General features: G+C 50.3%; 5 protein-coding genes across 5 annotated transcripts, besides 1 other annotated feature; 2 read left to right on the top strand and 3 right to left on the bottom strand.

Annotated features, from left to right (window-relative positions):
* Positions 1-14835: part of a sequence feature (contig 1.61 483..865047(-1)) that runs on past both edges of the window.
* On the top strand, positions 395-1583 carry ANIA_03820 (uncharacterized protein; the record flags this gene model as incomplete). Its single annotated transcript, XM_656332.1, has 4 exons — positions 395-505; positions 582-631; positions 780-828; positions 906-1583. 4 exons carry the CDS (start codon positions 395-397, stop codon positions 1581-1583), a joined length of 888 nt encoding a protein of 295 aa, XP_661424.1.
* Positions 1992-3254, bottom strand: ANIA_03819 (adaptor protein NBP2; the record flags this gene model as incomplete). The annotated part of the gene is made up of 1 exon (XM_656331.1): positions 1992-3254. The coding sequence occupies one exon, from the start codon at positions 3252-3254 to the stop codon at positions 1992-1994; it is 1263 nt and encodes a 420-aa protein (XP_661423.1).
* ANIA_03818 (uncharacterized protein) lies at positions 4967-6013 on the bottom strand (the record flags this gene model as incomplete). The annotated part of the gene is made up of 1 exon (XM_656330.1): positions 4967-6013. One exon carries the CDS (start codon positions 6011-6013, stop codon positions 4967-4969), a length of 1047 nt encoding a protein of 348 aa, XP_661422.1.
* Positions 9818-13768, top strand: hmg1 (hydroxymethylglutaryl-CoA reductase (NADPH) HMGR1; the record flags this gene model as incomplete). The annotated part of the gene is made up of 4 exons (XM_656329.2): positions 9818-10183; positions 10218-10583; positions 10634-12939; positions 12995-13768. The coding sequence occupies 4 exons, from the start codon at positions 9818-9820 to the stop codon at positions 13332-13334; spliced, it is 3378 nt and encodes a 1125-aa protein (XP_661421.1). The 3' UTR covers positions 13335-13768.
* On the bottom strand, positions 13832-14026 carry ANIA_03816 (uncharacterized protein; the record flags this gene model as incomplete). The annotated part of the gene is made up of 1 exon (XM_656328.1): positions 13832-14026. One exon carries the CDS (start codon positions 14024-14026, stop codon positions 13832-13834), a length of 195 nt encoding a protein of 64 aa, XP_661420.1.

Below are 14835 nucleotides of genomic sequence, written 5' to 3' on the forward strand. Positions count from 1 at the left end.
CAGCGGCACATTCACACAAGCACCTGTGGCTCAAGGCCTCGTATTATCCTTGTCGGGATCTGCGACGCTTAACCCTGCGGGGGACTGATTGTCACTTGGCACTGGTCTGTTGCACCATCTCGAAACACTGTAGCCAGTGCGATTTTTTTTCTCCCCATGGGCGTCAGAGACCGAGATTGGACCAAGGATTGGCGACATTAATCTGTCGAGGCTATGTCTTGGTCGCAAGTGGAGCTTGCGGAGTAGGTCTTAAATGTCTAGGTACATATAACTGATGCCTCCATATACCTACCCCCTTCTTCCGCCTCCCCATACGGCCGCGCTTCTACTTCTATAGACATACAATTGAACCTGAAACTCACAATATAACTGATCCCCTAACTTCCGTGCAATAATGCACCTGTTTAACCCCATCGACTCCCTCGACCCTTATTTATCACTCAGCCGTCGCCAATCAGACTCAAACTCAAGCAGCGTCTGCGGCGGCGGCGGCGTAGGCACCGGCGTATGTAGACCGGGTTCGAGTTGTATGTCATCAGCATTCCTTCCTTCATTCCCTTCGTTAATGTGGTCACGCACAGGTAAAGGAATCCTTTACACAGGTCAATGCCAACATTCTGCTGACGATGAGGTACGTCCTTCTCTTCAAGCCCTTCCTCATCTCCTATCTGTCTCTGCGCCTAAGTACACCAACCTACTAACATCGCGAACCATATTCCGCGAAAACAGTGCTGTCTCCAAAGACGATGTGAGACAGATCGCGGTAATGGTTTCTGCAGGAACCGTGATAACCAGACTTGCGCGGGCGAGTATGTCGTTGGGAACGGGGTACGTCCTCCCAAAGCCATACTCTCTTATATCAACTATCCACCCTACACGAGTGAGTGTTATAAGACACTAAATAGTCTAACTCGCTACTGCAGCCCGACTACCCGTGTGTCGGACCGGATTATATTGTCTGCTGTGTCGAATGGGAAGATATGGTGAATGTTACTTCTAATTCATCCCCGAGTACGGATACGACGACAACAACAACAAGAACGACGACAACGAACTCACCTACACCTGGCCTCGAAACAGGAGCAGATGGCAGTGGCAGTGGTGGTGGCGATGGCGGACTGTCAGCGTCCCAGAAGGGAGGGATAGCGGGGGGAATAGTGGGTGCTGTTGCGGTTACAAGTATTATCTTCTTGCTGTTTTTACTCCTTCGAAGGAGAAGAAAGCAGCAGCAACACGGGCAGGAACAACCGGTGGTTGAAGAAAGCGAGGGACGAAGATCTGATTACACTGGAGAGGGGAAAGGAACGGAGAGGGAGACAAGTGGACATAATGTAGGTGGCGGAGAAAATGAGATAGGGGTTGCGATGCTGGCGTCGAGGGAGAAAGCCGAGCTGGATGCTTCCGGTCGGGCGCTGCATGAGATGGAGTCACCGACGGTAACGAAGAACATAAAGGAGATTGGTGGGTATAGGGAATTGGATGGCACTCCGCTGGCAATTGCTGAGCTGGCTGTTCCTGAGACTGGTCCTGAACATGGACAAAATGGACAGAAGGGGAAAACTGGGCACGAACAAGCGCCTTAATCTTGATATACTGTGAGAGGGCAAGTTTCTCTGCAAGTAATACTTGATAATGATATGGCTGGTATTGTTATATTGATGACCCTCCCGACGCTGGCGCTGAAAAGTACTCCAAAAGATAGAAATATGTACAACAATCTCACCCGCATCATTCTCGTAACAAGCGTTGCGCAACCGCAGACTAGCTCTGTGGCTTTGGTCCAGTGAGCATGGTAGGCTATCAAAGCACGATCCCACCTCCTAAGTCATAACAGCTTCAGTCAAGACTGCTCTATCATGTATCAGATATATCGACAGACTGAGTTCCAGCCGGGGAACTCTCGGAACATTCAAGAAATCAGGTCTGCCAAGAAAGTCGGTCAGGGACCGTTGCGCTTCTCGGCTTATGTCTCTTCTAATCTTCAACGTAGATCATTGTTTACCCCCAGATAACTGCCCCAGCTCTGATGGAGCTACATTCTCTCCCTTTTCGTTGCCACTTTTGGGGTTCCCAAGATCTCCATTAACTGCCGATTGAAACGTCGGCGTGATCTCTTGCTGGGAGTCTGTTGAGTCTGGGCTAGGGTATTCATCATCATCATCAGCTTCAGCTTCCCCGTTCAAGGAAGTGAGGCCCCCTTCAATGTCGCGGACTAAACGAACAAACTCCTCGGGAACCAAACCACTCTCTCCAGTTCGCGGATCTTCCGCGACAAGCCACCCTTGGCCATGACGATACGAGACAAATATCACCTGCCCCTCAGTCAGTGGAAGCTCATTCTCGTGCTCCCTTGTGAAGTCGAAAAGCGCTACCGCTTTTCCGTGCATCTCCTCGTCCGGACATCCAACTGAAAACTGAAATTCGCGCGAATAACGGTGCGTCCCAGCATAGTCTTCCTCCGAATCAAACCCCTCCTGTCGCCCGTAACCGTGATTATCAGTATAAGAGCCAAGGTAAGTAAATCGACTCTCGTCCGGCGGGTATGTGACAAGGTCACCCCCAGGCCCATCATCAGCGTCGTCATCATCGTTCACATAATAGGTCTCACTGCCGTCCGCATTCATACTGACTAGCCTTCCACGGTCGTATTCCCCGGCAATACTCATATGACGAGTATAATGGTTACTGCCAGAAATCTTGCCTCCTCCCCCGTTCAGGTCGCTCCCTGTAGATTTGTTTCTGCGATGACGTGGTGCAGAAAACACAGGGCTGTGCAGATCTTCATCTTCACTATACGGCGGCCCATCACCAAATGACATTGCTGGAAGTTGCTGGTGTCCATGACCAGTATCAGTGCCCCAAGGCTGTGTTGACCACTGACCCCGCGAGCTGTCCCAGGATGCTGGAGGGTCGGATAACCGTCGATTTTCGCTTACAGGGCTTGAGAGCCCAGACGCGGAAGGTGGAAGCGGACCGTAATGGAAAGGATGGATAGTGGGATAAGCAAAATCCCGCACCAGAGCATAGGGCAAGCTGGAATGAAATATAGGGAAGACATGTGATCCAGGCCGCGACCGGCTTTGAGAGGCTACAGAAAGATTGGAAAATGTTGAGAGGCGATCCTTCCCGTGCGACGACGATCGTTGCCGACTCGACATTTTGACAGGTGTGTCAGTCACGAGGGGAGGCAGTACCGTAAGGTTAGGGGACGAAACAGCCTGCTGCGAGGGAGGGGGTGAAGTTGCTGTAGTCATTGTGGCAGTCATCGGGTCGGCGAAAGCAAGAATGCCTTAGAACGTAGCGAAGGCCAAATATTGCAGGCCGTAGGATATCGAAGGAAATATTAATTCGAGCAATGATGGTGGTTGGGGGTGCACCCTACGCTCGCATCGCGATCGCCAACCTACTCTCTGCGAAAGAATGCGATATTCCGTAGATTGGCCCACGAACTGAGACACCAAGTTCCCGCAGCCTTACGAGCAGGAGGAACGCCTTCTGATCAAGGGTAGTCGTGATTGTGGGACGATGATGTTTTCTCCAAGGAATTGCAATTCGCGAAGGAGGGGCACCTGGTGGGCTCCTTGCTTGTGACAGCGCGACCCAGCACCTTGTAGCTATCGCAGGCAGGACAAATCGAAAGTCTCGGGGTCTGAAATTATGCAATAGTGGATAGGGAAGCGTAGCGAGGCGCCGAAGTAATTGAACGAACCCCCCAATGGGTCACCGTTGCGGCGAAACGACAACGAAGTATTGCAACCACTGAAATCGTAGAAACAGCAACGGCGAGACCGTTCCTGCGGGCGGGTACCTGAGGCAGTTTGAAGACCCTTCCAGATACAAAAAGGCCAATAATATCGGCAGGTTTACTCGCCGCAAGGTGATGTTTCGGATTGGTGTCTCTTCCGCGCTGGAGAGCCTGAATGATCGAGGGTAAATCAGGTGCTAAATATAGCGCAGCTAGGCGCCAATAGATGTCAGATATGTTGATTTACAACTCAAGCGGTGCAGGACTCGGGGACACGAAGGGGTAACGGAAGTGAGGAAGAGAAGGGGGTTAAAGCACAGTAAGTGGGAAAGCGAGGGGATGGGCGTCTAACTGCACACAGGACTTGTATCCTACGTCCCATTGCCTGCGCCAGGAGAGTCGGAGTAGGAGCGAGGATACTTACTTGACCGATCATGAAAACAGGTACACTGTGCTCGGTAACGGTGAACCCTTGCTGTGTTCTAGAGATCACTCCGGCCCTGCCCTCAACGTCTTTAATGCTGGGGACGAACCGAAGCGGACGAGGCGCAGTCGGGATCGTTGTGGAGTTAGGCGTCGGCGTTCTCTCTCTGTGCCTTCCCTGCAGCAAGTCACGATGTTTCAACTCCAACGCAGGGCGCTTATATCAACAAAAGCGCACCACAATTGAGAAGAGTGAAGGATATAATAAGGCTATTGGGACAAGAAGCACAGACAGCAGAGCAGAGAGCGTTCGATCGGTGACCGATTCGCTACTCCTTCCACTTCAAGTTGTTCGACGGTCCCTCACACGTGATTGTTTCAGATCTACTCTTGTAATGCCTGAACGGCAAGGCATGCTTATGTGCTTTTATCCTTGAAACATGGAGACCAGCTCCGACAGCTAAGGTGTAGATAATAATAAGTGATGCATGCCATTAACCTTGCAGAAGCTGTCTCATGAATGTAATTTGTATAAAATGTCTATCTGAGCTCTTCCACACAATTTGTTAGTATATTTGACGGCTACTTTTATTACATACAAATAATGGATCTTCCAGAGACCCGTTCAAGCAAATGCAAATGAGAGAGGGCAGCCTTTAAGACAATGGTTATCCCTTAGCCAGGCTTGCCTATTTAATGACGAGACTGTAAGATGGGTACCGGCCTCGTCCAACTATTGTACAAGAGACCGCTCCTGCAAGGAGCTTCATCTCTGAGGAACAATGCGGAACAAAGTGCTTATGGACTTGTCCAGGCATTGCTGGTTGGACGAACAAACTGCACAGAGGTCACGAAGGAAGTCACCGTGACTGTTGCTACTGGACGTCCCGTTGCTGACCAAGAAGGAGCAGTGCTCAAAGTACTCGAAGGAGTCTCCACTGCTGGTTTCGTGGGCGTTACTTCAGAAGAGTCGCCAGGCTGCAACGCAAATATCCCGTTGAATTGCTCAGGAATGGACGCACTGTTCAGGGACTGGTCATGCTCGTACTTTGCGTCTTGTCTCATCCGGCTGTCTGAGTGATCAAGCACATCCACGTCCATGCAGGTCGTATACATTTCCTGCTTGCCGTTCGGCAAGCCGGGGTCAACGCCGGCGGCGGTAGGCCAATCCCAAATCCAATAGATGGTGTATGGCTTACCGGATGGTGCGTTGCTAGGTAAAGCGATATCTGCTTGACACCACAGATCGCCTCCCATATATTGGTCTGCCTCGTGCGGGAACTCCTTTTGTCGTTTCTGAGATATCTCACCACCATTAACTTGGTAGCAGCGCCCGTCATCGTAGTCCCGCTTTGCCAGCAAAACTCCGCGCCCATCGCCACCGGTTCCATCCTCATTCCACACCTTGTGGACATCCACAAGCTTTTCGTCCTGTTTTGGCTCTGTCGTTCCGTAAACATAGATTGTACCGCGATTTTTGGGCTTCCCTATCTGTGTTTCCGGAAGTGTTACATGGCCATTCTCCTGAAAGCGAAGGGCAATGGCGGCGCCTGCGCTCGCCTGTAATCGTGGGCTTCCGTCAGTTTGAACTTGTTTCCGCTGAGTGTCCATGCAGAGATAATCGGTCTCGGTGACTTCCGCTTTGCCATCAGGTGGCAGTAGGTAAGTCATTGCGGTATCGCTGAATGAAGGACTCGAGCGGAGGATGTTTCCACGAGGGTATCCTGGAGAACCGACAAAGGTCCCGTTTAATGCAATGACCATAAGCTGTTCCACCCACGAATGGGCGTACGCTGATGTGAACAGAGAAACAAGGAGAACCAGCCTCCAGCTAAGAGCATGCATATTGTTGATCAATCGAAATGACTTGTAGATCGCTTTCGCATAAGTTTTGGAAATATCATGGAAAACTAACACTGTCCAGCGTGCTAGTTGAAGACCACTAAATAAGAAGTCAGTGTAAATCTCATGTCAGGGGGTATTTCTCCAGAACCCTAGTTGCAAAAGAGCTGCAGGCCTTTTATATGTCCATTGTCTTGGTTGACGGCCGCTGTATTCACTCGAAGCTTCTTGTGTTTCTTAGATTGTTTGGACAATGGCTAGAAATCACAAAGAACCGCCCAAAAGAAAGCTGGATCCGTCCAGTTAGAAACCATAGAAGCTCTGTCGATGTGGCGTCAATGAGTAAATCAGGCTTGAATAACTGGTCTTGAAACAGTAAATGTTCTAGAGTGATCTTTCACCTATTTATCCCGCCTCTATCAGCGTGAGGGAAATAAAAGAGCCAGTGCCCAAGGAAGTCAGCCATTTAAGACATCCCAATTGGAATTCCAGGTTGATGGAAAACAATGCTTGAAACACATGGACCCAGAATCGAGGCGCTTGATGAGACAATAATGGAAGAGACAAAGACACAGAGAGAAGGCCATGGCCAATGAACGAATTGGTGCCACCTTTGTCCTAGGATGTCATGCGAGGTTAAATCCGTATGACGCAGGGTTGATGATCAGTGTCTGGCAGAAATTTGAGTGATATACTCAGGTTGGGAGAGCGGGTAGGCAACGATAGGCTATAGAGCTATGCTTGCATAGACTCTGCAGCATTAAGGCAGTTAGCTTCATAGTCACTAGCCGCATGGCAGGTCTGAAAATAGCCTCGGCGCCTAATAGCCTCTGGCGGAAAATATGCAAGATTCTAGCCTCCATAAACCCTTGACGATCATCGCGACGGTACGGATCTGGATGCCATGAGTAGAGGGATACTTGGCTAGTCCGCGTTCGATAACCCGCGCTGGGAAGATATGTTACTTGAAGTAGGCGAAGGCATAAGCCGATCGAGGGACGCATCTAGACGAAACGCCCTGCGTGGGTTGAAGAACGAACGTCGAGCCTGCACACTCCCGCACGTTGTGCGTAGTCTTGGAATCTAAGCGCCGCCAGCGCTCGATGCAGGGCCCCAGAGCGCGAATGGAAACAAGCAACGGCAACGTGAAAACCCTTAATCTCCGAGTGTTTAATTTTAGCTTCACGCTGAGGAGCTGAGAAAATAAAGGATAGAGTTTGCCGGTTGAATGCTGCAATTATTAAATAACTTTGGGTCTCAGTTGTTGCTGAATGTTTTGCGTCTACTTCGTACTTCACTTCGAGAATTCCCAGTGCTCGTCTCACCTGACCCGTCTGCGGCCTCAACCAGTCTACCACCAGGTATCAACGGCTAGAGGTGGTAAAAGTACACACTGGGTCTTTGATTGTCTTTCCAAAGTAGCACTGGCTTCTTTCACCTTGGCTTGCCCGCCGTCCCTGAGTTTCTATTATCAACAGAAATAATATATCTTCGCAATCCGCAACGCTCATCCCACAAGCCACTACTACTACTGCAGCCACGCTCGGTTTCTGCAAACCCCACGAAACGGTTCCTCGACCAGTGAGCATGACGTCCAGGCTATCGTATTGTCGAGCTACACAATCGGAAATCATAATCGCCTCCCACTCTCCTCGTAGCCGTCTGCGTGACCTTTAGGAATCCATGGTGACAGCGAATACGTACGTACCGTTAGAGCCCATCGAGGCGACTCTTTCCCTCCATTATTATCCACACAATTGTCTTTACTCTTACTAGAAAGCAAATCCCAGTACATCATCGATACGGCCAAGCTCCGGTGTCGCAGATGAGAGATTGATTGATTAGATTAAAAAAAGTGGGTATTGAGCCATTATCCGTGCACAGTAGCCACCAGGTTGTAGAGCGTCCCACAGACGATGAATTCATTGATCCAGTATTCCGTAGCGACGTCAGTTACTTTCTGTTTAAGTTCTGCATTATACTGCAGTTCAAATATGCTGAGCATTATGCAGCTTGGATCGTCCAAGATGCGGGACCCTTCGTGCTTCTGACATTCTTGTGCCCGTTGTTCCCGAGTTAGCTTGATCTAGCTCGGCTGTGGAAGCGAGTCAAGCGACGCGATTATCTTTACTCCGTTGAGGCTTCGGGAACCGTTTCTCGGACTCCGTTGTGGAGGGGCTCAATGCGGTCTTATTGGCTTCGCAGCAGGCTCAGGAAGCAAAGTAAGGGCCAGAAGAGTCGAAGATTTCTTTTCCCAGGCACACGCTATAAACGAAGTCGCAGAGTTGACATCAAGTAATAAGCAAGTGCTTTTAGTAAAGTGCTGTGCACAACGATACCTCGCACTATGCACCTTTGTCACTATAGACTTCCTTGTAACTGGATATATACTCGGTAACGGCCTTGCGGAACTGTTGGGCTGAATTGGTCGTCTTCATGCAACATGCAACAGAACCCTTGAGCGTCAGCAGCCACTGGCTTCTCACTCAGAAAAGGAATCCCGATGACAGCTCCGTAGTGGAATTGCTTTTTTGTCACTCCAATTTTGCGGTATCTAGGTATCACGGAGTACATAGATAACAATGATGTTTCGGTTGCTTTGGCGGAGTAATTTATGATACCGAACCTTGGAACTTACTCCGCGTCTAGCTGAACATCTCAGCCAACAGAGTATTCGCCTCCCGAGCTGACTAGCTGGCTGAGGTTCATAGTTCAGCCTCCCTTAATAATGCGACGTGCCTCTCATTCCGACAAAGTCCGCAGTCCGCGAGGGACGTAACCCTTTGGATGCTACATCCTGGCCGGGATGGTTGGGCTGAGGGATCGTCAGTAGTAGTAGCAGTGCTTGGGGGTTACAGCTGTGGCCCGTCGGTTCGGATTCCCACTTAGCCTGCTTTGGTCTGGGCGAGTACCGGCAACCAGCTTTCGATTCTGCCAGCTTTTTTATTCTCCCCGAGGCCCCCCCTTTTCTGCTTTGCTCTCTCTCTTTCTCTTCGTCTCTCCCTCTTGCCTTTTCTCTGGACCCTACGCCAGGATTCCTTCTTTTTGACCTGGACCACCGGTCTGGTGATCTTCCCTTCCCATATCTCAAGCAATAGTGCTGTGGCTCCCAGCGCGGCATCTCATTGGCTCCCAGTTCTGTTCCTTCCTAATAGCGTAAGTCTTTCTAGGCGGCAGAATTCGCCGGCTTACTTAAAACTATTTCTTTTCCAAGGGTCACGGGTGGCTCAAGCTCTTTCGCTCTGGTTGAGTGTGCTTCAGGGGCTCGGTGGCTGTGACGACTCGACTGACCCGAGCGTCGGTAGAAATAGATCAAGAAGACCAGTTCTGTTGGCAATCGATTTTGGGAACAGCGACTGCGATTCTTGTGATTTTTTTTTTTTTGAATTATTGGTCTTACACCGACATATCGCTCACGACATTGTTGCGTCTTCGGGTATGTCTGCCCCAGCATTGGCTCTTGCATCGCCTTTCGTAGTTGTCGCCGCTTTTCCCTAGTCGCCTCGCTCCGCTCCTTGCTAGTGGCTGGCCCATTGCAGGAAATCACTCGCTAACGCCAAAAAATGTCAGGTTTCTCGAAGTCCCTTATCCGCAGAACATATACCCTCCTGTTTCCTCGCCCATGTCATTGAACTTCGAAAACCGGTCTTGATCTATTGCCAACCGCTGTAAAGACGACCTGCGCGATTGAACATATCGGATAGGGTCTCTCGCTCGGTGTGACCCATCCGCCTCAGCGCATCTGTTCAGGCACTCCGAGTCGTACCTTTGTACCACGCTCACACCGCCTCCCCCTCGTAAGCTATCATGGCTTCCGTGTTGATTCGGAGGAAGTTTGGGACAGAAGGAGGCAGTGATGCTGAACCTTCCTGGCTGAAGCGCCAGGTTACCGGCTGCCTGCAGTCGATCTCTCGTCGCGCCTGCATCCATCCTATCCACACAATCGTCGTGATCGCCCTTCTGGCGAGTACAACATATGTCGGCCTGCTTGAGGGCAGCTTATTCGATTCGTTCAGAAATTCGAACAATGTTGCTGGCCATGTGGATGTTGACTCGCTCCTCCTCGGTAACAGGAGTCTCCGGTTGGGCGAAGGCACATCATGGAAGTGGCAAGTTGAGGACTCACTGAATCAGGACGACCAAAAGGTGGGGAATCCTGAACTAAAGAGGGAGGTTTGAACTCATATCTAATCTCAACGGCTTTTAGGTCGACCAACATCTTGCTTTGACGACTTTGATATTTCCGGACTCTATTTCGAAATCCGCGTCGACCGCTCCTGCTGCCGACGCTATCCCAGTTCCCGCCAATGCCTCCGCTCAGCTTCTCCCTCATACGCCTAATCTCTTCTCGCCATTCTCTCACGACTCCTCTCTTGTCTTCACCCTTCCTTTCGACCAGGTTCCTCAATTTCTGAGAGCGGTCCAGGAGCTTCCTGACCCGACGCTTGAAGATGACGAAGGTGAACAAAAACGATGGATTATGCGTGCTACCCGCGGCCCGGTCAGTGGACCGAATGGAACCATCAGCTCCTGGCTGTCGGATGCGTGGAGTTCCTTTGTGGATTTGATCAAGGTATCCCTTGCGTGGGCTTCTCTACATGTCCGATTGCTAACTACTGATAGCATGCCGAAACCATCGATATCATCATCATGACTCTAGGTTATCTTGCGATGTATCTTAGCTTTGCCTCTCTGTTCTTCTCTATGAAACAGTTGGGGTCGAAGTTTTGGCTTGCTACCACTGTCCTTTTCTCGGGCATGTTCGCTTTCCTGTTTGGTCTCCTCGTTACCACGAAGTTTGGCGTTCCGATCAACATTCTCCTTCTATCAGAGGGCCTCCCGTTCCTTGTTACGACAATTGGGTTTGAAAAGCCGATTATTCTCACCAGGGCAGTTCTTAGTGCGTCGATCGACAAGAAACGCCAAGGTTCAGCGACTTCGACTCCCAGTTCTATTCAGGATTCGATTCAGACCGCAATCCGAGAACAGGGTTTCGAGATTATTCGAGACTACTGTATCGAAATCTCCATTCTTATTGCAGGAGCTGCTTCTGGAGTTCAGGGCGGTCTGAGACAATTTTGCTTCCTCGCTGCTTGGATCCTTTTCTTCGACTGCCTTTTGCTCTTCACCTTCTACACGACTATCCTCTGCATTAAGCTTGAGATCACACGTATCAGGCGCCATGTGACCCTTCGCAAGGCTCTGGAGGAAGATGGTATTACGCAGAGTGTTGCCGAAAAGGTCGCCTCGAGCAATGATTGGTTTGGTGCCGGATCGGACAATAGCGACGCAGATGACGCTAGTGTTTTTGGACGGAAAATCAAATCGAACAATGTTCGCCGCTTCAAGTTCTTGATGGTCGGGGGTTTTGTGCTGGTCAACGTGGTGAATATGACTGCAATCCCTTTCCGGAATTCGAGCTTGTCACCTCTCTGCAATGTCTTCTCGCCTACACCGATAGATCCCTTCAAGGTTGCTGAGAACGGTCTGGATGCCATCTACGTTTCCGCTAAAAGCCAGAAGTTGGAGACATTAGTGACAGTTGTCCCGCCCATCAAGTACAAACTTGAGTATCCGTCGGTGCATTATGCTAAGCTGGGAGAGAGCCAGTCTATTGAAATTGAATATACCGACCAGCTTCTGGATGCTGTGGGCGGACACGTCCTCAACGGCGTTTTGAAGAGCATTGAGGACCCAGTTATCAGCAAGTGGATCATTGCAGTGTTGACTTTGAGCATAGTCCTCAACGGCTATCTATTTAACGCCGCAAGATGGAGCATCAAGGAACCACAAGCCGCCCCCGCTCCTAAGGAACCGGCCAAGCCAAAGGTCTATCCCAAAATCGACTTGAACGCTGGCCCTAAGAGGAGCATGGAGGAATGTGAGGCAATGCTAAAAGCGAAAAAGGCAGCCTACCTTAGCGATGAGGAGCTGATTGAACTTTCACTCTCTGGCAAACTTCCTGGATATGCTCTGGAGAAGTCATTGGAAAATGAGGAACTTATGAGCCGTGTTGATGCCTTCACCCGGGCAGTCAAAATCCGCAGGGCTGTAGTATCGAGGACCCCCGCAACTTCTGCAGTCACCAGCTCTTTGGAAACTTCTAAGCTGCCCTATAAGGATTACAATTATGCGCTTGTCCATGGTGCTTGCTGTGAGAACGTTATTGGCACCCTGCCTCTGCCTCTTGGAGTTGCCGGTCCCCTTGTTATTGATGGTCAAAGCTATTTCATTCCCATGGCAACAACTGAAGGTGTTTTGGTAGCCAGTGCCAGTCGAGGCGCCAAGGCTATTAACGCTGGTGGTGGTGCAGTGACTGTCTTAACTGGCGATGGCATGACTCGCGGTCCCTGTGTCGGGTTTCCTACACTTGCACGCGCAGCTGCAGCTAAGGTCTGGCTCGACTCCGAGGAGGGTAAGAGCGTCATGACAGCAGCATTCAACTCTACCAGCCGCTTTGCTCGACTGCAGCACCTGAAGACTGCCCTTGCCGGTACCTACTTGTATATCCGGTTCAAGACGACTACTGGCGATGCCATGGGTATGAACATGATTTCGAAAGGCGTTGAGAAAGCACTCCATGTCATGGCTACAGAGTGTGGATTCGACGACATGGCCACCATCTCTGTGTCTGGCAACTTTTGTACCGACAAGAAAGCAGCTGCTCTCAACTGGATTGACGGCCGCGGCAAATCAGTTGTGGCTGAGGCTATTATCCCCGGTGATGTTGTGCGCAATGTGCTAAAGAGTGATGTTGATGCCTTGGTGGAATTGAACACTAGCAAGAATCTGATTGGCAGTGCAATGGCAGGTAGCTTGGGCGGATTCAACGCTCACGCATCAAACATTGTTACTGCAATCTTTCTCGCAACTGGTCAAGACCCCGCGCAAAATGTGGAGAGCAGCAGCTGCATTACCACGATGAAGAAGTAAGTAGTATACTTTGATGTCTTTCTCTCCTGGTCGGCGCTAACCACGTTTTAGTACAAATGGCAATCTTCAGATCGCTGTGTCTATGCCTTCAATTGAGGTTGGCACTATCGGTGGTGGTACTATCCTCGAAGCGCAGGGTGCTATGCTTGACTTACTAGGCGTCCGTGGCTCTCACCCCACCAACCCCGGCGACAACGCGCGTCAGCTGGCTCGTATTGTGGCAGCCGCAGTGCTTGCTGGCGAACTGAGTCTATGCTCTGCGCTTGCGGCTGGACATCTTGTCAGAGCGCACATGGCCCACAACCGCAGTGCCGCTCCCACTCGGTCAGCGACCCCGGTCTCAGCGGCTGTTGGTGCTACGCGGGGACTGTCCATGACGTCTTCAAGATAGATATCATGAGTGCATGCCTTTCTCCTTCCTACCTTTTACGATAAATACGATGCGACTAGGCTTTCTTACGACGGCCATTCTGGAACTAACTGTCCCTCATTCGGTTCGCTCACCCGGACTTCTTCCACTTCCGGCACACATTTTCTGAGCTTTTTTACATGTGGGTTTTACGGCGACCGTGAATCATATGGTCAGCCTCATTTTTTTTTGGGAGTCTATTGAATATACTGGAGTCTGGGCATATACATAGAACTGCGCTACGGATTGACCTGAACAAGAGATATACTAAAAAGCAAAGGAGACGAGCAGTCGCTCTTTGCACAAGGGCAGCTGTTCGTCGGACTACATCTGAAGATGATTGTTTGCAATGTATGGATAATAACATGTGTATGAATAATACATATACTAGTCGAATCAACTTCGCCGAGCAATAATAATTCATCCTTGCCAGCATATGTCAGTGGTGTGGACTCGTAGAAATTGCATAGACTCCTGAACTAAGCGGGAGCAAGAGAATGTGGAGCGGTGGCTTCGAAAGGGGTGGAGAGTGCTCCGAAGGTAGAGTCTGGCCGCTTGGAATAGACGAGCCGCTGGGGCAAGATTTCAGCGTACGGAGTAGTGATTGCAGACAGCTTCCTGGAGATCTGATACGCTTCCAGGTACATCTTGTGAAGACTTTCTCGCAAATCCATTATTGCAATCCTACGCCAATGATTCTGGGTATAGAAAGTCTAACAAGACAGCTCGTGGCCCTTAAATCGTAGCTCGCAGGAGTGGGAGGGATTAGCGGAAACCAGCCCCCAAGCCGCACCGCCACATTGGCCACTTAAGGACCGCACTAAACGGTCCCGACGGCTCGAACTTTCAGGTGATTGGGAGCTGGATTCCATTCCAAAGAAATGGTTGAAATGCATTGCTGGAATGGAAAGAGGATGACAGGATAAAGAACCCGGCTTTTATAATTGTACAGCTCGAATCTGCATTGGAATGTCAAGAAGGGGAGGGGAAGGAAGAGATAGACCTGACAGAGTCAGAGTTACTTTTTGTGAAGGTCACACTCGCACTGGGCACGCTCCCAGCAGTATCAAAGGCCTTCCCCCCCTTTCAAGGCCATTGATTCGTTGGAGAACTGGCGAGCATTAATTTCCAAGAGCGCCGTGTGGGAATACTAATGAGTGCTGATCCCCTTTTTATGAAGAGTTGGCATTCTCTTCATCTCAGTCAGTAGTAGTGTCGGGTTACCTGAGATCGGGGTCCTGCTTCTTCTCCAGCTCCTCGCTCGTTTTTTGTCTCAGATCTCTCCCCTCAAACCTTCGGGAGTCGCGGTCTCGCCTCCGTCAGTCCTCCACTCCTTCGGACTCTAGACTCCCATCTTTAGACAGACGGATTATCCTTCTTCATTCTCTGTTCTTTTTATTCATTAATTCTTTTCTTTATACCACGCTTTTTTGCGTCCTTGTTCGAACCGGCGAGTCTCGTTCTCTACCTCGCCGTCTACCTA

Source organism: Aspergillus nidulans, chromosome II (genome assembly GCF_000011425.1).
Source record: "Aspergillus nidulans FGSC A4 chromosome II".
NCBI lineage: Eukaryota > Fungi > Ascomycota > Eurotiomycetes > Eurotiales > Aspergillaceae > Aspergillus > Aspergillus nidulans.